The sequence below is a fragment of the Larus michahellis genome, chromosome Z (assembly GCF_964199755.1).
Source record: "Larus michahellis chromosome Z, bLarMic1.1, whole genome shotgun sequence".
In the NCBI taxonomy this organism is placed as follows: Eukaryota; Metazoa; Chordata; class Aves; order Charadriiformes; family Laridae; genus Larus; species Larus michahellis.
The window spans coordinates 874,240-902,236 of record NC_133930.1 but is presented as its reverse complement, the minus strand read 5'-3'; the positions used below and the strand labels follow the sequence as shown (position 1 = coordinate 902,236).

Genomic DNA, 27,997 nt, shown 5'->3' with positions numbered 1-27,997 from the left:
TGTGTGCGTGTATATACGTATACGTACACAGGCGCCACATTCGCATCCAAGGGAGCAGATTATTGAGGTTGCACCAGAATTGCCATCAGCTCTTGCTTCAGTTCCTCCTTGCGACCCGAGGCCCTGAGCTCCCCGTAACTGTCCCTGTACGGTCCCCAACAGCTGCAGGGGGTCACCCCAGCAGAGCTCCCTGCGTCGGGCAGTACGTGTGGGACCTGTTGTCCCAGCACCACGCAAGCACCCTGCTCTTCACAGACTCACGCGTATGTACCAAATTCATTTTCATTTTGCTGATTTTGAGGAAAGGAAAAGCTGACTTATGTTAGAAGAACTTGGGCTTGGGAATAGGAAGTGGCAGTAGAAAGAGGAGGTTGTGGAGTTTGGTGGTTTTTGGCTGGATTCAGCCAAGAACAGACAGATGCCGTGCCACAGTGACACAGGCACCTGCCCGGCCCCACTGACCACATTTTGTTGGGAACCCGTCTCAGAGGTGGCCTGATGCTGGGCCGAGCTGGACGAAGAGCTCGCTGGCAGCAGGAGCAGCCGCTGGGATGGGACCCGGCGGGGCCAGGCGTCCCCACAAGCACATCCTTTCAGGGGAAGGGGCCGGTGTGTGGAGTGAGGCACTGACACAGTGTCTGCTAAGAGACAGGGCCAAATACAACAGAGCACGTGGGTTTTAACTGTTACCTATTATTTATCAGCCTATTGCTTTCTAGGGAGTACCTCTAACTCCATTTTTGAGTGCTGGGAGCAACACCACCGCAACCGAGAGTTTTCCTGCTTGACCAAGGCGAGGAACACCTTTCCCTTCTCTGATGGAATTCCAAAGCCAACCCCGGCAGCATCCCTTGGACAGCCTGGGACACCCCGGCAGGCAGCACTGGGGCCGGGCAGGCGCTGCTGGGAGCCCGGGGAGATCTTCCCCACCCTGCCGTGGGTACCAGGGCGAGTTAGGTACCTGCCATCGGAATTGTCTCCTTCGGAGGAGATGTCAGGATTACGCCGTCCGTCTTGCGGGGGCCTGCTGGAACCAGAGACGCCGGCTGGTAAACAAAAGCCAAGTTATTTCCCCCCCAACATGTCTTGCCAGAGGGTCCTGCAGCAGCAGCTGGGGTTTGGGCAATCCATCCTCTTGTAGGTTCACTCTGGCAGTCACAGACCTGCATTTGAAAAAACAATTAGACAGTTTGTCAGAGTGCCTAGTAGAGACACATAGTTCAAATACCTCTGAATTTTAGGTGAATTAATTCAAAACAACACAGATATGCAAAATCATACAAGTCAAGCTTTTAACCAGATACATTTGATTTACTCTCCTTCTCACGTCTCCAAACGGAGAGGAAATTTCCAGGATCAAATGTAGCTGCTACAGCAGCTGAAAGGAAATACGAGGGTAACAGAGCCGGGGCTACTCAACATCCCCTCACTGACAGCAGTCCTGGCCCTCGGCACGCCGCAGCTTTGAGGACTTCCATAGATTTACCTGGGTGCTGGAATTTTGAGGATTTCCCTAGATTTACCTATATCTCCCACTGTTTTCACCCCCGCGCAGAAGGCAGGCCCTGCCGAAAGCATCTCTGCCGTCTCCCCCTCCTGCACCGCGTCCTTCTCTCTCTGGGAACAGCAGCGTCGGCCCCGTCTGTACACTGAGAACACCGGCAACATTCAAAGGAAAAATAAGGTTTTAGAGGTGTGGAGGGAGGCTGGCGGTGCCCGCGGCTGGGTGCCAGTGTGTGCCATCCGCCCCGCTTCCCGCAGCAGCCAGGACCCAGCACGCATTTACCAGCAGCGCGATTTCGGCTCCGCATTGTTTTCAATTAGAGCCTTTTCTGCATGTGACGCACCAAGGGAAAAACAACACTTGGAGTTAGAACTAAGGTACTCCCGGAGACAAATATGATTAATGGGATAATCTTGTAGATCACAATAGTTAGAGGCAGTTCCTGCCATTTCCCGCTCTCCGAGGACTGGTTCTGCTCACATCCAACACAGACAGCTGCAGATTCCTCAGCACCGTTAGTAGCCAGCGTAGGACTATGGGCGACATTTTAAAACTCCTGTAACGTGCATCCTCTTACAGTTGTGCATTGTCTAGACTGAGTTTTACAAATTTAATCTTAAATAGCGTCATTTCTGATGGAGGGCATTTTTGCGGCGCTGGTTGTGTACATGCTCGCCTTGGCATCAGTGCACACATGCGCTCACATCCATCGCAGATAGTACCCTTCAGTTAATCACGACCCGATTAAACAATGATCAAGTTGCATTGATAACCGCATTGTCACTGAGAAGAGCCGTACCTGATGGCTAACAGCAGCGATGGCTCCCGACTCCACCGGCGCTTCCATACAAGCTGCAGGAGGCACCCGCAGAACTTCGGGGCAAGTTGCTCAGGCTGGACAAGTGGCCACCAAGGGAAGGATTAATTGCGATAGCTTCTGTTGGATTAAAACTCAGCTTTCTACTAAATTAAATATGGCCAAACCCCTCTGCTACTGAAATCAGGTTATTTTTCTCTGTCCCTGCACAATTCTGCAGCCCTCTGGAAATGAACGACAAAAGATAGAACACGTTTTATCAGGGAAAAATCATTTTGGCAAATATCTGCCCGACCACCAACTCCATATTCTGGCATAAGAACACAAGAGTAATATTTCCAGGGAGAAGATGGGCAAGGACAATCTCTCTGCAAACCCTGGCACACCGATGACCGGCACCGGGCGTCACTCAGCGCACAGTGCAAGGACAGAGCCCAGCGCTTGTTCCAGAGGTTGGTTTCTGCGCAGCTCCCAGCAGCATTGCCCCCGCACGCTCACTTTATGGGGTGGGTTCGGGTCCTTTTTTTTTTTTTTTTTTTTTTAAAGCATTCACATCCAGCCACAGGAGGTGGTGGGGAAAGGAAACACCGAACTGGTGCAAAACACAACAAATTGCCTAGCAAATTTCACACCTGCAAGGTTCCAGAACATGCAAGGTTCAGGTTATATATTTTAAGGTAGCGTGATTAATTGAACTTAATCACCTAAACCTTTGCAGCGCCCTGCTGTTCCAAGCGAACGCAAGAGGAACGCGAGCTCAGCACAAGCCTAAGAGGACACCGAGCCACCTCCTGACTTCTCCTGACCCTGCTTCAGATGGTATTTTTCAATCTGAGAATGAAGTGCTAATTTTGAGTACTTTCAACTTTTTTTTTTTTTTTTTTAATTTGGTCATCTTGCATAAACTAGTGTGTACCATAATCCAAATGAAGCTTTTTTTTTTTTTTAAATTATACATGCAAACAGACTCTTCATAGGGCACTAGGCCAGTCACCCGCCCTCCCCTGGCGCCCCTCTCCAGGGGGACATTCCCAGGAACGCAGAAGCTGGGGAACGGAGAGGGGACACTTTGGGGTCCCCCACGCAGCTGCCTTGTGCCCTCTGCCACAGCTGGGGGGGGCTCGTTAAACTTTCCCTTGAAGTTACTCCGCTGCACACCGAGGCAGGTTCTTCTGCCTTTCGCACTCACTTAATTTTTTTAATTGCTGCGGGTTGGTTTCTCCCTTCTCCTCTTTCCCAGCCCCAAACTCCAACAGGGGGAGGGCGACTGCCGAGACCTCAGCGCTGCGCCCCGCTCCCCCTCCGCGGCCCGACGGCCCCCGACACCGCCACCCTCCGCTTTTTTGCCCGGTTTTTGCGGGTTTTGCCCATTTTCTGTCCGTTTGTCCCACGCCTGTCCCCCGCCCCCCGCGCGCGCTCCGCCGGGCCGGCAGCGCCCCCTGCTGGCGGCGGGCGGCAGCGCCCGGCGGGGACCCGCCACCCCCGGCACGGCCGCGGCCGGTGGATGTCGCCTCTGTCGGCGACACGGACGGCGGGATCGAGGGCGGCTGGGGGGAATTCAGCCTGGAGAAGAGAAGGCTCCGGGGAGGCCTTGGAGCCCCTTCCAGTCCCTAAAGGGGCTCCAGGGAAAACGGGGTTTTCTGCAAAGAAAGCGTTTTCTGCAGAATACTCCGCGTCTCCAAACAGACTTCCAAGAAGAAAAAAAATAAATTGTCTTTTAACCTTTAAAAAAGGTCAGCCGTTATAAGAAAGCTGTAGCCACTTCAGCTCAGGGAAACAGTATCGGCCCAGAATTAGGCATGAACCAGTAAGGTCTCACCGGAGCCAGCCACGGCCCTTAGGTGGCTGCGTTCAAGCAACATCTCATCGACACGTACATTCGAACAGAGCTGCGGGGCCTTATCGGCGCACCCTCGCTCGGCTTGCTTCAGCAACACCCCGCATTTCAATGAAGAAAAACAAAAAAAAAAAAAATCAAGAAGTGAAAAACTCAAAATTCTGCCAATATTCAAGGCCAATGAAGTAGAGGTTGCTTCGACATCAGTCCCGATGCAAAGAAAAACACCAAAACAACACAAATTTGAGGATTATCAAAAGATAATCAAAAGGCAGGACTATGGTTAATGCCAGTCAACACAGCTTTACAAAAAATACGACCTTACCGCGCAATTTAAACATGTTTTTAGCAAGATTCCATACTCAGAAAGGTAATTTCGGTATTTATTTATTCTATCCTCCTCAACTTTCTGATAAAAACCAGCATTCTGACATCAGTAAAACAAGTTAAGTAAAGTACTTTCAAAAAATATTGCAAATAAATTTACACCTACTTGTATATTCCAAACCACCTTTGCAACACATTGGCATCAAGCAGGGGAATGCTCTCCCGAACTTTAAAATAAGTGCTTGTTTTGAGAATTACACATAGAACAAGCCACTTTATTTTCAGTGCATGCAAAAACGCACGGCACGAAGGAAGACACTTTATGAAGAAATACCCAAGTAAAAAAGAGCCTTCAATGTTTCCGCCACCGGAAAAGATATATTTGGTATCATCAGAGAGTAAAATCTTTAAGAAACTCAGAAATGAATAGTTAAGATGCACAGAACACGCTAGAGTTCACGCCAAACTAGGCTAGGAATTAAATGCAGGGATAAATACCCACGGTCCCCAACACAAGTGAATTTTACCCTATGCAAAGTGCCGATATTTCAGTCAGTACCTAGGCATTTTGTTGGCATATCCCAAAAATTCTCTTCTAAATCCAGTTACAAACTGGCTGTTATAGAATAAAAAAAACCTATAATTTTTCAAAAGTGGGGTTTGCTGCGGGTTGGTAACCCTTTGGACGCTGGAAGTCTTCTCTCATTTTATTACCTCTGACGTTCCTTGTACATATAAAGTACTTTAAATACTATATCTAAAATAAAGCACCACGTCCGCAGAAGCAGCCCTGGCTTCCTCACCTACCCATTCCGCCTCTGAGCCATTCCGTGGCTCCAGCCCCGCAACGCCCAGCTGAGGAGGAGGAGGAGGAGGAAGAGTCCACCCAGTCCTGCCTCTTTATCACCTGTGACCACACTCTGGGTTTCCCCCTCCCCACGTTTAAGAGGACGTCTCATGTTAGCTCTCCTACTGCCTACAAAACCTCACAAGCATCTTCAGCTAGCCAAAATGACGACAGAAGCAGGACATGTGGTCTTTGGAAGGAATTGGGCAGATTAAAGATGTACCCCCTCGACCACAAGCCCTTTTCCAGGCTTTAGCTTCTAACCATCACTGCTTCTTCTGCTTTCTCCATTCGTGTAGAAGCCAAGTGATATTCAGAGGTTAGTCTTCCACTACCTCAAACTCTTATCAGAAGTAAAAACATTGAGGACTATAAACATGAAAATAAACAACTTCCCTAGTGCCGTATTTGCTCTCTCTGGCAGGCTTTTGATGAAGCCCAGCAGCTCTCGGGCAGTATATCCTTATCAATCTCAGTACACAAGTACCATAAAGCAGAGACAAGCCTACGCCAAAGGCGCCCAGTATCTGCCGCCAACTCAAGTCCCCCTTCCCAGCCTTTTCAGCACATCTAATTAAGGCATTGCACTGCAGAGTAATTATTACACAGTCCCCAACCCCACACCCCAGCCAACACGCTCAGTCCTGGGGAGCCCCACGACTAGAGAGCCTTTGGGCATCCAGAGACACCGAGCAAACCTCCCGACCAGCCTGACACCACGACGGGAGCGAGAGGAGATGCCAGCCAAAACTACTCTTTAAGCTACCAGTCGGACGAGGACATTTGCTGTAAAATACACGCGCACCCACAGATTTTCAGCGTTTCTCTGAAAGTTCAACCTTTGCCAGAAACAAAGCAGCAAGGGGCGGGCGGGTGAAGGGGACCAAGGGGACAGGACCTTGCTTGCGCAACAAAGCGCGTAAATAATTCTGCACACGCGTGGCACAGCTGGGCGAGAGTTCTGAACACTACAACAGCTTATTTCAGTCGCCTGTCCCGAACGAGCGCCAGCCTTAGGATACATAAAAAGCAGTGAACTGAGCAGGGAACTGATCTAACCCAACGACAGCGAGCACTGGCAGCTTGGGCCAGTACCAAGCCTCAGCAGTATCAAACACCAGCAGCATCGCGGTCCCCTTTTCGGGCTCCTGCTCAGTTATCAAACAGATCGACTTCTCAACAGGGCTTCTCCCATCAAGAACAAGACTCAGAAGCCCCGTGCCCAGCAGCTGCACCGCAAGCACGCATCCTGCGGGATCCACGTGGGATCCCCGCGCTCCTGGGAACGCCACATACCAGTAACGCCACTTCACAGACAGCGCTGCATCATCACTCCAGGGTTGTGATTTTTAGCTCCTTGCGCATAATTCGACCCCATTCTCCATTAAGTGAAACGTGTGACAGTTACCTCTAAACATTTATTTAGATCTATGTACAGAGTATCATTAGGGAAGGTACGCATCATGCAACCAAGGAAATCACGGAAGAGTCTCATAAACAATATAAATTTGACTAATCTTTTACAAAGATGAGAATCACTAGGTTATCAAATCTCTCAGGTATAAATATTATGAGGTAAGCAATACTTAAGATGAGGCACTTAAACAATAACCCAAAAGGTAATCAGTGTACAAAATTATAAACAGGAACAGTTATTCATATTGCCCTCAATTATATTTAAAAATGATTTATATCCTATATACAGTGCGTTACATGCCTGCCACCCCCCACCGAAGCAAAACATTAAGGAAGTATGAAAGAAATCAAGTTATCATCATCGCACGCCAGTGACGGTAACGCAGGGAGAGGAGTACCCTGGAGCGCGCAGTGACACAGTGCCTCCCAGAAAGACCATTTTTCTAGACGATCCCCGGTTTTCCGTTAAGAAAAAAATATTTATGGGAACAGAAAGTTAACTTGGTATTAACACACACATCTGCCAAGGCAGAAGAGAACCACCCTACTGCGTTCAAGGAAGGAATGCCAATTAGGGCAGGATTTAAGCCTTACTGGGATTTATGGTAATTAGAATTGTACCAAATTTAACTTTACAAAGAAATTAATTATGCCAATTAAAACACTTAGCAAGTTTTACCGGGAATTTATACGGTATTTTATGTATATGGTGCTGATCAATGCCCCACTTATTAAAATTACTTAGGGCACGCTTCCAAGAAAATTTACCAAAGTAGTATAAGAATTCCAATTAAGATGTAAAATTAATATCTGCACTAAACATTTCCTTATCAAGATATCCAGAGAGAGGAAAAAACACCCCATGAGAGAAATAAGGAATCTACGTTAAGGTGGGGTGCACAAACATCTGAATCCCCGTAACTGCACAGCTTGCTAGAGTCTGCCTGGAAAATGAGGTCATTATTTTCTAATAAAAGCCAAACACTTCCAAAAGACTCAAGAACTGTCAGCGTGAACAGCTCGCACCAGCACGCCGTTTGTGACAAACCTGCGGGTTAATGGAATGGTAACTTAAAACACACTTCCTCCTCCTATGCTTTTTGAGGTGGGGAGGGAAATGGAAAATTCCCAAACAGGTGAAGTTATTTCTATGTGAGAAATATCAGTATTTTGTGCAAACAATGATCCTGGCTTCACTCGGTCTAACAACAAAGTAGCTCGGATTTTATCTTTAGATGCTCTCTGAAGGCCATCCATGTTTTACTTACGTTTGACATTTCAAACTCTCTGAACAAGCGCAAGCTATGTTATGTCTCCGTTTCCAAAGATAAGCCAGTGGAGTTTTGAAGTTTAAATGGAAGAAGGGAAGAGTCACAGTTACTAGAATAACAAAATTAAACTTGGCAAAAGTAATGAATTTTATTTACAAATACATGTACGAGGATTACAACAGAAACACACTAGGGAAACTCCATCTCAACAAAAGCAATGATTTATTGGTAATGGCATTAAATGAACAGATTGACAGTCTCTGGTTATGGTCAAGCAATTATCCAGGAGTTGTAGATAAAAGTGGAGATCTCTGATTGCGATAAGGCCTTCCAGTGTCTTTTGCGTCCTAGTGGCTCTCTCCTTTTTTGCCAACTACCTGATAAGAGACAAAACCCAAGAAGAACATTTAACCAAAAAAGTTCTGCCAAGTATTTTTTTAAAGTCAGTCTCAAAATAAACAAGTGCAACTGAATTTTCAACAAAATCAATGCATTTAAGCATGCATTACTGTAGCACTTGCAGAAACTGTGAATCCCTCTGAACGGTTAAGAGGGATGCAAGACACACAAGAAACCTTATCTTTAGTACTCATACAGACAGCAAACATCAGGCACATTTTGAGAAGAGTTAGAAGGCTGTAACTGCAACAGACCAGACCACACTTAAGGTATGTGTTACATACCAAGCACTCAACCTCAATCCACTATATAAAATATTATAGTGGGAAGAGAACCACTGGTGCTCAAATCTAAGTTTGTTCATTTCCCTTGGCATCCATGTACCTCACTGAGAGCATTTGCCTTAGAATGCAGCTCAAACCTATAAAGAAATCTGAAAGTCACCTGATTTTCACTTATTCCTCCTCAAAACATTATTCCGTACCAAGTCTCCTTCCAATCTCCAATTCTGCAAACTCCACCTGGAATCAGAGGCAGCTTAGCACTTCCCTTTTCAGAGAAGATCACCACTGCCACCACTTTGGTGAGTCCATCTGCGAGCCAACAGCAAGCGTAACTCCAGCACTCTAGATACTGCTACGCAGAGTTAAAGTTAGCGTGGTTCACTGCAGAAGGGTATCCAGGCCCCTTCGTTAAGGGAACTCAACACAAAATCCTCAGAGTAGAAAATGATGCCATTTTAGTCACTTTTCTGAAAGGTTTCAGGCATAATTCTAGTGCTCTTGCAGACCCTTGAAAAAAATATCCATTTATAAGCCAAACCAAAGTAAAAAGAAAATAGATCTTAAAGTTTAAGACTTCAGGAGGGAGCTTGGGCAAGGCACTAAATCCCACTTCATTTCCACCTAACCAGAGCGCAGCACTTACGGCTCTGAGAAGATGTAGCCAGAATTCACATGAACAGAGATTCGAAGATTACACTAATGGAGCACAGAATTTCCTGTTATAATAATGCTGAAAACGAAGGCGTAAAACCTTTCTTGTATTCTAGCCAATTGACTACTATAGCAAACCTGTAGGTGTTAATTACCTCTGCAGTTAAGAGACAATATATCCCACAAAATTCATACGGTCAATAGTGAAATAATGGAACTAGGGGGAAAAACAAAACAAGCAAAAAACCCCAAACCCCCACAGCCCTGAACTAGGGAAGACTCATGGACCCTGGAAATATTCTTCAGAATCCCTTCCCCTTTTTTCATTTCTTGTCAAACTTCAAGAGGGAGAATTTTTCACTACCCAGCTGCTTTTGGTCAGCGGAGTTATCACCATCACAAAGTAATTGAGATCTACTGATGAAAAGTACTTTTAAAGACCATTTGTACCCTTGACCAGGAGCATTTCACCAAGCTGTAAATTCAACCTAATGCTTAAGGTCAGGAAAATTCCAATCTGACAATGTGAAGAAAGAAGAAAAAAAAAATCAAAAGCCCAATCACTTGCATTAAGATCCAATTAATCAAGTTAAAAAAAATACAGTTAAACATGTCAAGAAGCAATATTTATTCTTTGTGCGTTTTCAAAGCACCAAACTGTGTTCACACACAGATTAAGAAAAAAAGAAAAAAGAAAAAGAGAAAAAACACAGTTAAAAGCTTAAAGATTAGGTGTTAGCAAGTGTGGAACATCAATGAAAAAATATTGCTGTACCAGTCTGAGGCAGAAATTGACAACTCGCCCATGTGTATTATCTGCGAAAATCAATCACACCAATATGGATATTTTGTCATCACAGGTCAAAGAAACCCATTTTCTGACTATCCCACTCCACCTTCCCAAAAAGGAACAGGCTATTTAAACTTAAACCAAACAACTGGCATTATTCTTTTCTTGGAAGTAGATCCATTTGCCTTCCTTCTACAGAAACAACTGCCATCCAGTGCATTCTAAGGGAGTGGTTACAGCCTGTAGTTCCCACAGAAAAGATCACGGTTTTGGAGCAGGCTTTTTTCCAATCATTTGGGTTTTTTCACAAGCATTACTCCAGAGCCTGACAGCGACAGAACCACAACCAACTCTATGGTTCATTACCAAAAGTAGGACTGGAAAGACTATTACTGAACCTTCTGGAACACAGTTGGTTTTATTTTGGGGGTTTTGTTTTGGGTTGGCTTTTTGTGTTTGTTTTTTTTTTTTTTTTTTTTTTTTCTTTAAACAAGGTCAAGCAAGTAAAATTATTAGGATGCTGCTGGAGAGCCCTAATCAGGCCACATATGTACAAACACTCACCAACTCCTCACTGTGTCTTCCCTGAGCAGGTGGCCAGTGCCACTAGAGGGACAATAGAGAGTAGTACCTTGCAGCCCGTTCTGGCTACGTACTACATATTGAAGGGTCACAACAAAGAAGAACACTAATCTCCACTAAGATATTAAAAAAAGTCAAGTCTTGGCAGAGCATTTCACAAGCTGCATCTCAAACAGCTTTACAAAATTCAATACAGGCTGAAAAATCAATTACAGAAAATAATTTGGAAGAGTACTGCACAGCATGCATGCCTTTAAAACGTCAAGTTCAGGTTAACAGTGGGACAACAGTTTGGTAAGACTGAAAGGTAAAGAGAAGTGCATAAGGTTAAGATTTGGAGCAGGGAGTGGAGGGGAAAGATGAGTTGATGAGTCAGAAGGTAGAGAAGGCTGCTCCCGACGGTAGAAGGTGCAGAGAAAGCTGCTCTTGCATCAGCGCTGAGATTGTGGAAAGGGTGAAAGAGATGCTAGATGAGCAGAGGGAGCAAGGAAGGGAGTAGTGCAAGACCACTTCAATCTTATTATTACTTTTTAATTTCTTCTGCCTTTTTAGTTCTTTAGAAATGGGAAGTTAAGCTGAAAAACAAACAAACAAAATGTTACAAGAAAAAAAGCAGCAGCATGTAGTGCAAATAAGTAGTTCTGAGTAGAAAGAAAGCCTTCATTCAAGAGGGGACATAAAAAAATATCCCAACAACCTGTCACTATTCATCTACGCCCCAACCTCCAAACTGAGCAGCAGTATGTTTTATTCATTAATACCAGAAATAAACAAGAACTGTACTGGACATCAACAGTTGCATGCTCTTCCAAAAACAAAAGCACGTTTACAAGTTCACCACAAGATTCACCAGAACCCCCCTAATACTAAGCTATCAGTCGACAGTAAGAAACAGAACTTGCACCTTTACTCTACACTTTTAGCTGTGTGCCCAACAAAGCAGTCCAACTAAGAAATGTCTTTGTGCATTGGAAGCAAATCTCAAATACAGTCTACTGTACCACTTTCCATGACCAGTTATACCTTAAGTCAGGCCTTGCATGGCCAAGAAATATTTCTGTCCCCCTCTTCTGCCACTCCGAAGACTTCCCTCCTCCCCAGAGGTTAAAAATAAAGTTGTGCAAGGAGCAGGATACACACAACATATTAAAACAAGTGTGAAAGCAGATTTTATAAGTTTACTCACTCAGTCCAGCAATACCAACTACATGCAATAAAATCAAAGAAATTTTTTAGTGAGCCCGGTCAATACTGGAACAACTTCTGCAGGCACGTGGCAGTCCCCGTTGCTGGAGGTTTTCAAGATAGCATTGGAGAAGGTGCTAGATATTCTCATCTAGGCTCCCTTTCCCATGAAAAGCTGGACTAGGTGATCTTTTAAGGGTCCCTTCCAACCTGGGCTGTTCTGTGATTCTATGTATGTCCAAACTAATTTGAGGCCAAAATTACTAATGAAGGACTGACTTAACTACACCTGATTAGTGCTCCTGTTATTTTTCAGAGTAGATGAATTTTAGCTTTGGATTTGATAGCATAATTAACAGAAACAATGCTTCATTTATATTAAACACATGAACTGACTCCCTGATCAAGACGAGACAGTTCTTCTTACAGCCCTGATGCTGTTAGCAGAGCACTACACAAGCTACTATGAGTTTTCCTTGAGTGTCTGAAGGACACGGGAGCTGCAGGTATGCACCTTGATCATCAACTGCTGAGCAGTAAGCTGCTGTAACTAAGCATACCTTCAGATCCCATCCCAGTTGGGAAGCAAAATACATTAGTCTGGTCCTTAGGAGAAGTCATTCAAACCAATGTGGTTGTTTAGTGTTTTGTTTTTTTTTTTACTCTGAAACTGAACATGCATACAATCAACTAAGCATGCATACAATCAACTGAGCAACAACGTGATCAATCATAAAAACGTAACTGGAATCACATTCATGTCCGCTTCTTAATTCAAGCCCTTCAAATAATATATTTAACAGATTTCTTACAAACACTTCTCAAACTCAGGGTTAAAAAAAAGCATTCCCTCATCTTGTTAATCGTATCACAATACTATTTCTATTATAATTAGAAGAAGAACATGAGCAGTAGAGACAAAGTGAGATGAGGGAGTGAGACAGACGAAAGCAGTGAGGAGTAGTGTGGGTAACTACTCAAGGAAATGAGAAGAAAAATAAGGTTTCCCAGTTAATCTGCAAGCCTAAATATAATTAATGCCCAACGCTATATTAAGGTTTCATAACTGACAGGATCACTGGAAGAAAGGAAACAAAATTCTAAGAGCACTGCAACTCTGCCAGACTACCCATCCCATTTGTTATGATGAAATATTTTAACAGCCTAATATTAAAACTACATGTTCAGGAAGCAAAGCAGGAATACTACATATAGTGTTGAGGAGCATCTGAATTGAGACAGGATTAGCCACTTCATAACCCCGTAACGCCTGCTCCTCCATTCAAGGCCGTTCTGACCAGTTCCTTAACATCCTGACATTCCCAGCACAATGCTAACACCGTGGGACTGGTGTATACGTAGTCTCGTAGGTTTGTTCACCTCCCCTTCCATTCAAATGGATGTCACAAGATACAAGGGCACACTCCTTGATGGTGCCAAGGCACACACCTGCGAACTTTAAGGAAACTGTTAACGCGCATAGTATTTACCAGGCCCTGCAGCAGCTTCCAAGCATCCACACTGCATCTAGAACTGAAAGATAGCTGTAAATCCACTCTAACTACAGTAGAGGGCCGAGACACCTGGAGACCCATGCTATTTTTAATGCCTTTGTAGGGCTGTGTGACAGCAGGTGTGAATTAAAAACCCCACTCCCCACACAAACACACACTGCCTGCAGCTCAGAGTGTTACAGCAGGCAGCTTCAGTCTTATTCGGTCCTGTGTCCACCAAACTAACACTTTGTCCATGCAACTGGAAAAATACATGTTGTGCAGGCTCAACACTAGTCTCAAACCCATGGAACATTCCACAAAAAAACCTGAATTGCATTACCAAGTGCACCTCAATCGGGATCATCAATTAAAAAAAAATAAAATAGTACTTAAACAATCAGAAGATCAGGTTTAAAGAGTGCACTTATTGACAATAAACTTTCAGTGCTTTTGAAAGCAAAACTAACTTAGTTCACAGAGAACTGAAAGCGAGACAGAGATCAAGTACTGAGTCAGAGTCCCACCCCCTCACAAAGATACCAGAAAGTACCGCAGATTAACAATATTAAAGTAGCAATTGCACAACTCATTGCAGGGGATGCCCTAATTCCGTAAGTACTGACAGAAAAGCCATATAAACCAAAAAATGGAAGCAGATTGTAAATCAATTAACATACTTCTAGTTTTAGGAGAACTGGAAGTGCTATTAGGAAGGTCTAAAATTGATATCCAGTTGGTTTTAGTACATTAGGAATAGGAAAACTTTTTCAATGACTTGAAGTTTCATTGAAAGGCAGCAAAATCTGTAAACTTTTATTTATTAGCTTAATAATTATCCGCAAAGATATTATGTTTTACATGTAGAAGTTAAGACCAGGTTTTGACGTTAAAAGTTTCAAGTACACGACATGTTGGTGAGTGTTAGTGTTTTTAACCTTCTGAAGGTACAGGTAATTTTTATAATAAATTCTGTGGTGCTTTTGATGTTATTCGTCACCCACATAGTAGTTTGTAGGCTGGTATTACAGAAGTATTTGCCCTTTTACAAAGGCTACTAAGTTTTAAAGCAGTTTATTTTAAAAAGACTTACTACATTTTGAAAAAGCTGTAAGTAGCTTAAAAGTTTCAATCCTCTTAAACCCATTTCACATTCTCAAAAAAAAAAATCAAGAATTGAGAGTACCTTATTGTTCAGCACTAGTGTCTAAAGTCATACTGTAACAAGTTGTTTGCTTCATTTCCTCTTTATAAAGCATATATGTTAAATATAAGACACTTATGACCAAATATTTTTCAGATCTCAAGCTTAATGTTGCCCAGTGAATAAATCTTTCAAAGCAGAAGTCAATCACGAGTGTGTTTAACTTGTATATGCAATTGCTTCTCTACTTCTCAAAAACCGTCAGAAAGCAAGTTTCAAAATCAAGACATAAATCTCACAGCTGTCAAAAAAATCCAACGTTACCTATAGTGTATATAACTTGGCAACCCCTCAAGTTTTCACACATACATTCTTACCAGTTATTTTTAAAAAGCTGATGAACTAAAACTTGTAAGCAAGACCAAAGATCCATAAGATAAAGCTACACATTTTCTTTTGGATGCCAAAACTACATTGTGAACTGTAGCAACAACCAATTGTATTTGTTCCCCCAACCCATTTTTGAGTCAGTTTAAAACATTCAAAAGTGCTTTTAAGAAAGAGGACTCACTCGCTTGAAGTCATTCATATTTGTTGCTTGGACTGGAGTTCCAATAAACGTGAAGTACGTAATTCTTGTTGTCTCTTCATCACCGTGATTGGATTGGACAAACAACTAAAGAAAACACACCAAACATAAGATTTAAACAGTCCATCCCTGAATTAATACATGAAACATCAGGCACACAACATTAACAGTCTTTCCAATTATAAAAGCCTCTATAACCTTTAGAGAAGCTACTGTCCTTTTATTTTAGATAATGATTAAATAGAATGCTATTACTTTCCTGTTAATTTGTTAAACCCACAAAGCTTGGATTTTCCCAGCTTCCGCTTCTGACCCAAGACCACATTCAGCAAGCAAAAACAGGATCTAAGAAACCAAAATTCACTATTCACTGGAATCTGACTTGAAGTTAAATGTCAATTTAAGCATGCTTGCTGAAGCTCCTAAGACTATTCACATGCAGTTTACTACTATAGTCTGCATAATTGTGTGTTTTAGAGTATGAATACTAGATCTATGAAGCTATCTTAGGGTTTCAGATAAACACCAGTTTTTTTTGAAATATGAACTAAGGAATCACAGCTGGAACCACTACGCTTTGTAAAGTGGACAAATGAAAGAAGAATTTTCTGCATGAAGCAGTATTAGTACGGAACTTTTGTGTTAGAAGAGCAATGAGGTGTTCGTGGATCTTTCCACACTCTATTGTGAGCATGGAGAAAAGAGGATGAGAAAGCAAGCAAACAGTGGCATCAGGAGCAGAGGGGGAAAAAAGGGGAAGGAGGACAACAGCCGGGCAAGGGACAGCACAGATCAGGCACCTTCCACAAGCCATAGCCAGTATCTATGAAGATGCGCATTCTGGCCCCGAAATTGCCTGTGCCACAGACCACCAAACGCTGGAAGGTACACGAATCACTATGTGCCTGCCCTATACTTAGACATTTTTGTGTGACAACACCGGATGCTTGCAAGCGCGGGATAAGCAAGATGGATCACTGATCTAAACCAGTGCAGACATTCACCCTTCCGAGAGGCTTCCCTGTAGTTGGAAGACCATATCTTTTCCTATACAAACAAGATGCGTGGAAAGTGAGGGTTGAAATGCTGAAGAAAGTACTCTTCAGACAGACAACCAAAAAAACATGTCAAGGACCGACTTTTGTCAAACAGAGGTGAAATGCAATTTGTGCAGAGGTTCTGTCTCAGCAATGATATGAAAAGTTCAACAAGTATAGAGAAAAACAAATGCCACTGAAGTAGCAGTAATGAAGAGAAGCACACAAACGTGGAAAACCAGCATGAGGTATCAGTTATATGGATTTGAAACTACAGGGTATAGAATTACTAATTAAAAAAACAGGTAAGTTAACTAACAAACCTAGCAGTGATACGTATAAATGAAGTATGAACTTGCTAATACTGACATGCAAGTGTTCAATAAGTATTTTGATTACACATGGCAGAAAAGCAGCACAATTTGTGTATATGACAACTATGCCTCCTCCAGTTCATTAGGAACCAAATACAAGATTTTTACCCACAGGACACTGTAAGCGAGCAGAACTTCATCACCCACACTGAAAAGCCAGGTGGTGGACAAGATGACTGGCCGTCTCATTTTCAGGAGGTCTTCAATAAAGAATCCAGGTTTAGCTAGGAAACTAGGGGAGCGCTACTGCAGTGCCCACATGCAAAGAGTGCAAACAAGCAGAACATCTATTTAATCACCTTATCACTTGTCTGGTGTTTGCACATCATCCTTGTCTAAAGCTGACATGGGATTTTATTAAAGAACAAATACGTAACTTGTACTTGTCAGCACAGCTTTGTAGAATATAAGCCTTTGTGACCGATCACCATTTCATCTGGGGGAGGATAAAGTTGATTGCAAAGGATAACTCCACAGAAATAACAGATATGAAAAGGAAGTTTTTTAGGTTCATTACATTTAAAATAATTGCTAGTAAACCACGACTAAACATGAAAGTAGCCGACTGACCTAAAATGCAGTCCACAAATAGTAATTTAGAAGTTAACCAGAAACCTTTTTATAGAAGAAAAATTGTGATGAAGAGATTGAGGGTGGATTGACGTTTTGGGGTTACCTGTAACTGATATAAGCTGGTGATTTCTGTGGCCAGCCCACTAAAATATAGCTTAATTCAATCAACTGTAAGTCCATACATTTGCAAATGCAAAATTCAGGCCACAAAAAGCATCTCCACAGAAAAGAATTCAGGGATCATACTGGAAAAAGTTTCACACAATACCGCAGGAAACAAGGAAACCAGGATGATGCCAAGCATAAAGCATTTCCCGGGTCGATTTAGTCATCACACACATTGCACTACAACCTGTATTTTTAAAATGGGAGAGAAGAAACCGCACCTGCACATAAGAGTCAGAAAGCCTATGTGAAATCTGTGTAAAGTCTCTTAGAGCAAGAGAATGAGAGAGCTCATTAAAAGACAAAGGTGCTTTGATTACAGCATTTAAGAACCCTCAGAGAGCGGGTACTGAGTTTAAAGACATGGCAAGTACTACACTTGATACTCAGAGAAATCTGTTATTTCTGCAATCAGATTACTGAGACACTGGATTCCTGTCTCCTCAGCTCTTCAAGCGAAGACAAGATGCCTTTCAAGAAGGTACCTTAGTAAAAACACAAGGTGCATTAAACAGCACACCAGCTCATGGAGAGGTGAAAGTGAACCTTATGTCTCATACGAGGTCAAAATAGACATTGCACACACATGGCTTTGTCTCACCTCAGATTCCCAAAATACTTTTAGCATAAACATGCAGTTAGGCAATCAGCAGAGAGAAACTAGGAACATTTGCAATGAAATCAAACATGCACACTGCTTTACAAGCCTATGAAGTTTTCAACCTGCACAGACCTCAGAACAGAAACTTTACTTACAGTTACACTGTTAACATTCTGAAATTTTACATAGCGAAGCTGGACAATACCATCTTCTTTAATATCATCTGGTGTCAGCTCCAGGGCTTGAGTTGGTTCACTTCTTTCTGCTTCTTCAAAATCCATAGATCGAGGAAGGTTGATAAAGATTTTTATGTACTTTGGACCTTGCCCTGTGTTAAAATATAGGAGTGGTATTGCATCGTTTAAGCATATTTTCAAAACACTGCTTGAGAAGCCCTCGTTTATCACAGTCTCTAGGTATCACTCAAGGAAGGCAGGAGCTTCTATAGTTCTAGTGTCTTATCTGCCAATCCTACATCACTACCCTGAACACTGAAGGACATCCAAAACTGTACTACTCGTCTACTTGTCAGGGACAGAATTCCAGAAAAAATCCAATAAAAAGTCTAAAAATGATAGTTTTGTTGTGTCACATAACACCCGAACATTTTATGCCATTTAATAATGTGAACTGAGTTACTATGCTATGCCTTTTGGTAGCTCGCACGTTAATTCTTGAATTAAATGTAATTTTCTCTTTGCAGCATATCAAACTATAGTAAATACTTATAGCCCATCATACGAAATACCCATGCATGAGGTCAGTGAAAGACTAATGAGATCATTTGTTATGTAACTCATTTACAACAAATGCACTGAAGCTACCATGGGACTCTCAGAAGATAAAAGGTTCTAGGGACAACAGTGTCATTTTTAGAAAATTCAGCTAAACGTGGGCAAAGCTTTGGTTTCAAAGATATGATTAAACAGACACTTCACTCACCATTATCTGGCCCCTGAAGTTTCATAGAATAAAGCTTGACAGGTTGACTAAAAGCTACAGTAATAAGCAGCTGTGGAGAAAAAAGTTCCCATTAAATATTGTTTTCTTCATCCTTAAACACAAACATAGCACAATAATTACCTAGAAATAAGTCTGAGCTTCGAAATAAAATTAAGTACTTACTTTCACAATATTCCACACATGCACTAGTCTGTCTCTTTAAAGTACGAGCAAATGCTACTCTGCTTAGAATTTTTTCCATACATAGAGGGATGTGAAACTGTAAGTGCTACAACAACCTTTGTATACTAATTTTACTTACATCCTACTACCTTCTCCCACTCTTACTTACACTACCATAAAAAGTAGGCAAGTTCTTAAAAAAAAAAAATAAATGCTTGCAGACCAGACCATCACTGAAAATATCTCACTTAACGATATCTACTGTACCTGCTCATCACAGTCTGATTCCAAGTAGGTAGAGTCTTTACGTAAACAATTATCAAATCCATGCTCATCACTCTCATTAAGACATTCACAGCCGGCTTTATTGATAAATGGCATTAAATCCATCTGAAAGTAAAAGCAAGAGCATTGCCGAGCGCATAAGTGCACCATGAACTCATCTGGGATTAGTAAGCGTTGGAATGAATGAAATTCTTCATTCAACAGATTAAAATAACAAGACACACAGAAAACCTCAGGGGTTTACATCAAAAGACATTACAAACAAAAATGACAAATACTACAGTACTCAGATGTGTCCTGTTCATAACTGAACAACATTTTTCCCCTCCATGCAAAATCCCACACGCCTGGAACACGTGCTTGCCATTCTGAGAATAAGAAATTGGGCACAGGGTGAATTTTCAGACTACAGCATAGTAAGTCACACCATGACACAGACTAACTGACATTAGGCTGGAGCCATCATCAACTTCACAGAAAAAAAAAAAGACAAAGAGAAACGGGCCTCCCCAAAAATATACTATATACTGCAGAACAAATTAAAAGATCACCACTATAGTTCTTACCAGGCTTTATATGCAAAGCTAGTCTTATTTTACTTGTTTCTCCGTTTGTTTTATTGCTCAGCTCTTTTGTATAGGGTCCAACTAAAAGCTTTAACATATACACATTCTCAGATTAAAACAGACCGCTATCCATGCTCCACGCCTCAACCATTTAAAAGTTGGTATTATTGCAGAGACAGAATAATCTCTATCCATTTCCAGATAACCAGCGTTTTTTGCCTGCAACTAAAGTAAACCAAGTCCAACGGAAGCCAGGCTAAAAAATCAAGTATTTCATATTTTAAGGCCTGAAGACACAGTATCAGCATCTCACACGGTAAAAGTACAAACTCAAGATCAATGTACAGTCATTGAACAGTCCAGACACAAAAAAACTAAAGGAACTTTTAGGATGACAACCCAAAATACCCTTCACAAAGGCATATATTAGGTCCCAAACAATAATATACCACTCTTGGAAAGAGAAAAGCACAAGCCAGCTCAAAGATTACTACACACTACAACTCAGGCTATAGCTTCACGATATAAACAGAATCCGAAAACAGGCTGTTGAGAGAAAACAACTCATTTCCCATATCCCACTTCCCTTAGCTCTTACAACTATGTTATTCTGAGCAAAAAATACTCATTCCCCTCCCAACATCCAAATGAAGGCTTAGCTTGTGACTCCTGTGCTCAGTAGAGGCACAAGGTATGAGAAGGAACACACAGCTGCCATGAGGATGCTTTCCTAGAGCCGACAGCAGTCCAGTCTGGGTCAAGGATATCCTAAAATGGCATTTCAGCCTACTACCTACAGGTCAAATGGAATTCCTGTTTGGCTCATACAGCCCTGAACATACTCAGGATGTGGTTCATAGGGATAAGACACCATCTCCTACAAGATTAACTTTAAATAGAAGATGGTGCGTTCATCTCAAAACCAATCTAAGCAGACCTGCGATTGCTACCTGAATGACTTTTAGTGTGTTTTGGACTGCGAAGCTAATAAGCTGAACCTTCATCTTTTGACATTCCCATAGTTCCACAGAGGATTTCACAGTAATTATAAAAGTAAGCGTTCATATGTAAAGTGAAGCGCAATGCATGCCATGGAACAGTTAGCAAGTAGCTGAACTGCTAGAACTTCAAGCTACCTGTCCCCTGCAGTTTAGTTAAGTGAGGAATATTCAGCTGGATTTGTGCCCTGCTTACATCTGCCTGATAGGATATGGTCAGTTATGAATTTAAAATACTTAACCTCCAAAAAGCCTGGTTTTGCATTTAACAACATAATTTGGGGTTCTAGAGATAACTCATCACAGCTAAGTTTAACGTATTGGATTTGTTAACGCAAAGTAACACATGCACTACAGCAACTAGCTAAGCACTGAACTGTGACGTACGATTTAGGCGAAAGGTAATACACCACATCACTGTGTTTAGACTTGGAGTAGAACAATAGACAATCGCATTTAAGGAGTAATATTACACCGAGGGTTGCTTGGAGAATACCACCTAAGAGGACAGCTCTAGGAGAGTGTTTTGTCACATCAGAGTTCTCATTTACATGTGTTTGTTAGTACAGCTGTCAGACAGGCTTATGATTCGTAACGCACAATTGCCTTGAAGTAACAGGGAAACACGCAGAACACGGTGAAAATCATTTCCTGCGAGCACCAATATTCCTAAACAGATTGCTCTATTATTGAAGTTTTGGCCAAAAATTCAAGCATCCCTACAAAGATCTGGTTTATCTAGAAGACATGGGCAAATCACACAATGATACAAAAAAGTTGTTCATGAATACAACTTTAAAATTCTTTGAAAAAATTTTAAAATAAAGTTTTAGTTATGAGAGATTTTGATGCAAGGTTTAAAAAACATTCAGTCTGAGAACATACATTTAGAAGTGTTCGCTTTTCTTTTTTACAAATTACTACAAAGTTGTAAGTTATTTACTTAGTTTAGATTATTTGCAAATGCCTGATCAGCGATTACTGGAGTGATAGGCAGTGCCCCTACAGAAGCGAAATGATGCGCATTGAGCATTAAATTGAAAGCAAATTCACAGTCAGCAAGAAGCAATTCTTGTACGCCACTCAGACCAGGCACATAATCTTTTTTACTTTATATATTTTTATATCCTTGCCATGCTTTTACAGGCAAGAAGAAATCTAGAGAGAACATTTTGTTGTACCATCCACTTGCGTAAACATTAGCAATTAGGCAGAAGAAAATATATCACAAGATATTGTTTATCTAAAAACACCCCGCCAAAGGCATCCTATTTTCAGGCAAGCTGCTATAGAGGAAGATGGAGCTGAACTGTTGTGAAGGTTAATTCCTTTGGCAACAGAATCTCTGCCTCTCTTTTTTTTTTTTTTAAAAAAGAGATAAAGAGGATTAAAGAAGGGGTAGAAAGCAAGGAAAAAAAAAAGGAAAAACCTAAATGACCCTACCACCACATAAGTAAGAGAAGATTTCTTAAGGAAAACCAGAGCAACTTTTCAACATTTTTGATGGCCATGTCTAACAATGTCTTTTCCCGTGGATGTTTTTACACTTTAAAAAACATTTTGAGAAGACAATTGGGATGTCTGAAAAGAGGAAAGAAGCAGAGTAAGTTCATCCCAAGCAAAAAGTTCATCCCCAAACATGAAATTAATTATTTTCATGACTGAGGGCTATGCATGGAGATTTTTCTTAAAACATTTTACAATTCCATAACCATACTTACTAAATATATACATGTTAATTTTAAAATTTTATCTGAAGAAGGAAACCCAGATAATCGATCTTCTCAAAGCCATGGGGAACTTGCAGTTTTGATTAAAGTAGTATTATTTGGCTTAGGGTACGTTTAAAAAGGAAGAGATATTTTTTAAATGTTCAAGTTATGCAAACAAACCAACCAACCAAAGACATCTTAAGAGATACATACATATCCTTTTGGGATATCTGTATCTTCACTGTTTCCAGGATCATTCTCCAGGTGCTGTTTAATTTTTTCTTCTAAGCCTACAGCATCTGCTCCTTGATATTGGTCGATTCGCACTTTGTTTCGGAAAAACAGAAATGTCGGCGTTGCTGATATATTATTGGTAGCAGCTGTTCCCTAGAATGCATAAATTAGTTATAAGTGTTACCTAACAGAGTATTACCAATATCAGCCAGAAACATTAGCTTGCTTCACCTGGATGAGAATGCACACACAAGATATTAATCAAGCTACATCACCTCAATCATCACAAACAATATTTGTTATTTTATAAACAGCTTTAACTCAATTTTAAATGCATTTAAATTCTTCAGATCCTCCTAAACCTTTACATATTTAGGCATTTTTTGAACAGACTTCACATTGGCAGTAGATTTGTTGGTACCCCATAAAAATCTTATCACCCACTTCCTCTTGAAAGTGGAGGACGGCTTAATTTAATACTTTTATTTTACAAGCTTTCTTTACGCCTGCAGTCCTTCCTCTCCCAAGCCACATTCATGCACACCCAGGAATTGCAGCCTGCTGCTGTGAAAGGCGAGTTCCACTTGATTTCCACCTGTACTCATACCTGTTAGGCACCCACAGTAGCTTTCCCCAAAACTTTCCATAATTTACTGTCATTTGCAAACATTGCTACCACTTTTAAACTTCTCTCTCTCCATTATAATTTGTAGTAATTCAAGACACTTGCTTTCAACATACCATTGTTAATTTTTGTTAACAACCCTTAAGTCAATCAATAGCTCATTTGCAACACTGTTGTCTGTTAAAAACAGCTGAGTAGTACTTGACAGGAATCTCGTCCCACTAATCAGATCAGTTTATTGCATTTTTCATTTTGCTCAATAATTATGCCAATATTTGTTTGGAAAGACTTACTCTTTTTTACTCGTACTGGTGCTATGTTCTGCGTTTAGTGGTATTATCTAAATAGTACAAGCAGCAAGAACTGTTAAACTGTTTCTACACTGCTTAAATGAAGGATATCACAACTCCAAGAATACTTTTCAAAATAAAAGCGTTGTTTCTTCACATCTTTGTGCATATCCTGATTTTGAGAATTTCACAATACGGCTACTTGTGATTCACCAAACGTGTGAACAGCCACAGGATACTACTCTTGGTATACTGCCTGAACAGTTTTTCTTCAAGTTTCTCATTCACCGCATTTTCTGCTCTTTTTCTTACAACTGAAAATACGTTTTCGAATACCAACCTGGCACTGATGTACATCTACTTCCAAAAAAGTTGCCTGGGGATATTTGTTACTCAGAGCATTGAAAGCTGGGGCTATCCTTAAACAAGGGCCACATCTGTGAAAACAAAATACAGTTTAAGTTAACTCAATCTTTTTTTGAAAAATGTCCGCCCCAAATAGAATTAGCACATTTATCTTCTTACTGATATCCTTGGTACACACAAAAATAACCTTCCTACCTGGCTGACAGATGGTGAGCAATCCTGGTGATACAATTAAGAATGACATTTAGAAACACATTATGAAGTGTTAATTCCCACTTCCTCAGACAGCTTCAATGTTACATGATTAGCTTCACCTATTAATTAATACTAACTTCGTATTTTCATCTAATGGGTTTAGCTCCTGCATCTTTTACCGCAAGCCAAAATCCTGCTAATCAAAGGGACATAAGGGAGGGCAAAGAGTTGCCTGCTTTTCCTGAAACAGCAAAAAATACTTTTAATAGAAAACTAGTACTAGCACTCCACATTGCCTGCTGTGAAACAACAGTATCTACACTAAATATGACTTGAAATACTTAACAGCAATAACGTATCAAACCTTTAGCAGGAATCATAAAATTCTTCCTATGTTAAATCTCACTTACTACAACTGTAACCAGTTACTACCATACTTTTTGATCCTGGTGGAACAGACCTGACTTCTGCTGACATAACTGTATCACCTGGGCTGAAAATATGTATTTTTTTATTATTATACCTTTGCTGGCATATATGAAGTGTACAGACACAACCATTCCTGCAAATGAATACTCTCACAACTGAGCTTGCTGTAAAAGAAACAATTAAAAAGCGAAACAGCAAGAAAATCCCCGCGGAAACTCCCTCCAACAGCATATCCACCTAGGCCGTACCTAAACCAGAGAGCTGTGCCAATGTGAACCTGCCAACACATACAGCTGGAAACCAGCACAGACCAGCAGCACAGCAAGGCAAACTCGCAGATATTTATCCGCTAAGACATCCAAACATTAATCTAACTGGAACCTAGTACATTGGATGGTCTCTAACCGAAACATTTTCCTGGGCACACATGTACAAAGTATTACTGAGCTCACCAACCCCTCTGCAGCTACGGGTGAAGTTGACTTACCTAAAAACACAACTAAGCAGCAGCAATCAGACATCAGATGCGTTTATATCAAAGCTGTTTTCAGTACCCACTCAGACACACAGCTTGTAATTCTTGTGGCCTCTTCTACCCAAATACAACACCTCTCACCAGCTCCTTCACAACATTAGACCCCAATTCTTTTGGGCTCCAAACAGCCATTGCAAGTGGAATGGTTCAACTATACATATAAATAAGGGGTGGAAAGATGAGGAAAGAGTATAGGCATGAAGAGCGAGGATCTGACAACAGCGAGGTGCACTGTGAAGCCCAGGACCTCCAACACTATCACTATTCTCCCTAATTCCGCAGATTACTGTGAGTAACTGAATTGCTGAGATTTCCATTGGTCACCAGTTCATCCAGACTACACCACAGTTGTACTTCAAATCCCTGCTAAATAGGGGAAAAAAGAACACCTGCTTGCCCTGGGCAAGAAGGATGGGGATACAGCTATGTTTTATTAAGGCAGAAGATGTTTTTAACAGAAAACAAGCAAGTTGCAGTTGCCTGTGCCCTCCTGACCTGCAACTGGACTTCCAGCCAGTGCAGCACCCCATCTCCTCAGCGCACCTGCAGAGTGACAGGTCCAGAGGGCAGGGGAAGTTGGCTCCGCTGCAAGAAGGTGAGTTTAACACCAGCAATAGGAAATACCATTCTGATGCTGTGGCTATATCCATATCCAGCAGATAAGGAGCGTCGCTAACGCTGACAAAACCTCCAGTTAATTCACAGCTCTTACCCGCGGCAGCTGGCCAGGGACCAAAATGATACAGCACTTCGCTGCCTAACTGCACTTCTCAAGTTTGAAGCTGTGCCTCGCCTCAGAAATAAATGAAAACACCCAAGCCCCTCAAGGCCCCACAGCGGTTCTCTCGGCCCCAGGGAGTCTCCTCAGCGCCGGGGAGCCTCCTCAGCCCCAGGCCGGGGCGGCGGGGAGACGCCTCCCGGTGGGCCAGGGCCCGCTCCCGCTCTCCACAGCCTGAGCGGGAAGGAGGCCGCGGTAAGGGACATGGCGGCAGGGGCGACGCGGGGAGCGCCCCGGGGCGGCGGCCGCCGCCCCGGGGCGCTCCCCGCGTCGCCCCTGCCCACCCGCGAGGGGAACCGGGAGCCCGCATGCCGCCCTCACTCACCCCCGCATAGTGAACTTCACCACGGCCAGACGGGAGCCGGCAGCGCTGAGCTCGGGCTGGAACTCGGTGTCGTTCGCGATCACCTTCACCCCCACCATCCTCACCGGGCGGCCAGGGCCCGCACTGAGGGGCGGCAGCGGCGGTAGAACCGGCCTGCTATCTGCAGCGTCACGGCGGGAACGGGTAGCCCGGCATGCACCGCAAGGCGCAGGCGCCGCCCGCCGCGCCCGCTCCCCGCCCCGGCCCGCCGGGCGGCCATCTTGAGGGCGGGGCGGGGAGCAGCGAGTGGGCGCCGCCATTTTGAGAGAGGGCAGCCAGACCGTCAGCCATTTTAGTTAGGGGCAAGCGCGGCGAATGGCGGGAGGGGAGGTACGCCATCTTGGTTTGGGGCAGAAGGTGGCTGAGGAGAAGGAGGAGAATAAGGTATAGGTTAAGGTATAGGTTAAGGTATAGGTTAAGGTATAGGTTAAGGTATAGGTTAAGGTATAGGTTAAGGACTGCGGCTGGGAGCAGCTGCGGAGCATGGCCAGGCTGGTAAGGGACAGGGCACCATCCCCTCCTGAGGGACCAGGAGGAGAACCCGTACTCGGCCTTCCTGTTCTGGGGCCTGCGCCAACGCTTTGGCCAGAGTTGGTTCTGGAAACGTAGAAATTAAAAATAAGCCATGTTTTATCCTGCAGATGTTCTGTTACCAAGAATTAAAACAGAGGAAAATAGATTTTCCTGTTCTACTGTGATTTTTGAGGATGAGTGGAGCAGCACTGACTAACGCTAGCTATTGAAGCTGCCTCTGGGACCACTAGCACCATATGTACAAAATCAGCAAGGAAACTCTACTTGGCTGTCAAAATACCCCACCACACCTCCCCAGCAGCCTGGGTCTGAAGCTCACTAAGATGTGTCATGCTATAATAAGGTAGAAGAGCTGCTGCTGCTGGAAGGTACCTGGGAGGCTGCTGGTGGCCAGGCAGTTCCCAGCATCTCCGTGGATGAAGATTTGGAGACCTGGCCCAGTCTCTGACCACCCTGAGGTAAAGAATGTCTCCCCAAGCCTTCTCATTAACGTGTATGCTGGTGACACAGATAAAACAGTGCAATTAATGTTTAAAGTAACAAAGATGCTTGACTTTATTAGCACCTTACTTTAAGAAAGCATAATGCTTTCTGTAACTCAAAAAGCATCCTTGAGCCTTTTATAGCAGCTAGTTTAAAACAGCTTCTCTGAATACGAGAGCAAGAAAAACACACCTACCTCTGTTCTGATAAAATGCTGCACGGCTTCAACCCACGTTGGCTTCAGGAATTTATTATTATAGGACAACTGGAGACTCCATTCTCCCAGCTGAAAGTAATTCACATGCTAAATAGGCTGCTGTTACAGACAGGCATCTGTTCCTCTTGGATGACAGGGTATCCACACTCGCTTGCCAGGAGCCACGTGGCTCTATGTAATTCCCTTATACAGATATATTGATATAGCTCAGCATTCCATTGATCATCAAAAGTATACCAACATGATAACAACGTTTGTCCATACTTCTCTATTCCACAGTTGAACTGAAATTGCTTACTAACTCAACAGCGATAAAAATTTGGAGGTTTTTTGTCTTTTGGGAACTGGTGGTATGAACATTATCGGATACCAGGT

General features: G+C 42.6%; 1 protein-coding gene across 4 annotated transcripts; it reads right to left on the bottom strand.

Moving 5' to 3' along the window:
- Positions 1-6,730: 6,730 nt before the first annotated feature.
- Positions 6,731-26,749, bottom strand: TXNL1 (thioredoxin like 1). Of its 4 annotated transcripts, XR_012584995.1 has the most exons (10): positions 26,350-26,597; positions 24,062-24,158; positions 22,786-22,959; positions 19,279-19,401; positions 18,829-18,898; positions 18,042-18,214; positions 15,119-15,223; positions 11,253-11,300; positions 10,129-10,169; positions 6,731-8,396 (listed from the first exon to the last, which is right to left on the bottom strand). XR_012584995.1 is itself a non-coding variant. In XM_074570937.1 (9 exons), the coding sequence occupies exons 1-9, from the start codon at positions 26,445-26,447 to the stop codon at positions 8,393-8,395; spliced, it is 885 nt and encodes a 294-aa protein (XP_074427038.1). In that variant the 5' UTR covers positions 26,448-26,597; the 3' UTR covers positions 6,731-8,392. The 4 variants fall into 4 exon arrangements, 3 of the variants coding, with proteins under 3 accessions (XP_074427038.1, XP_074427039.1, XP_074427037.1); XM_074570937.1 differs by lacking the exon at positions 11,253-11,300; XM_074570938.1 differs by lacking the exons at positions 10,129-10,169; positions 11,253-11,300 and having other exon boundaries at positions 26,350-26,749.
- Between the last annotated feature and the right edge of the window lie 1,248 nt (positions 26,750-27,997).

Coding starts and splice junctions, on each gene's coding strand:
- TXNL1 (XM_074570938.1), bottom strand. CDS start 26,648: ATGGCGGCGCCCACTCGCTGCTCCCCGCCCCGCCCTCAAGATGGCCGC. Junction 24,159..26,349: donor GTGAAGTTCACTATGCGGGG/GTGAGTGAGGGC, acceptor TTGTTTTCACAG/ATGTGGCCCTTGTTTAAGGA. Junction 15,224..18,041: donor AGAATGTTAACAGTGTAACT/GTAAGTAAAGTT, acceptor TGTTTTCTTTAG/TTGTTTGTCCAATCCAATCA.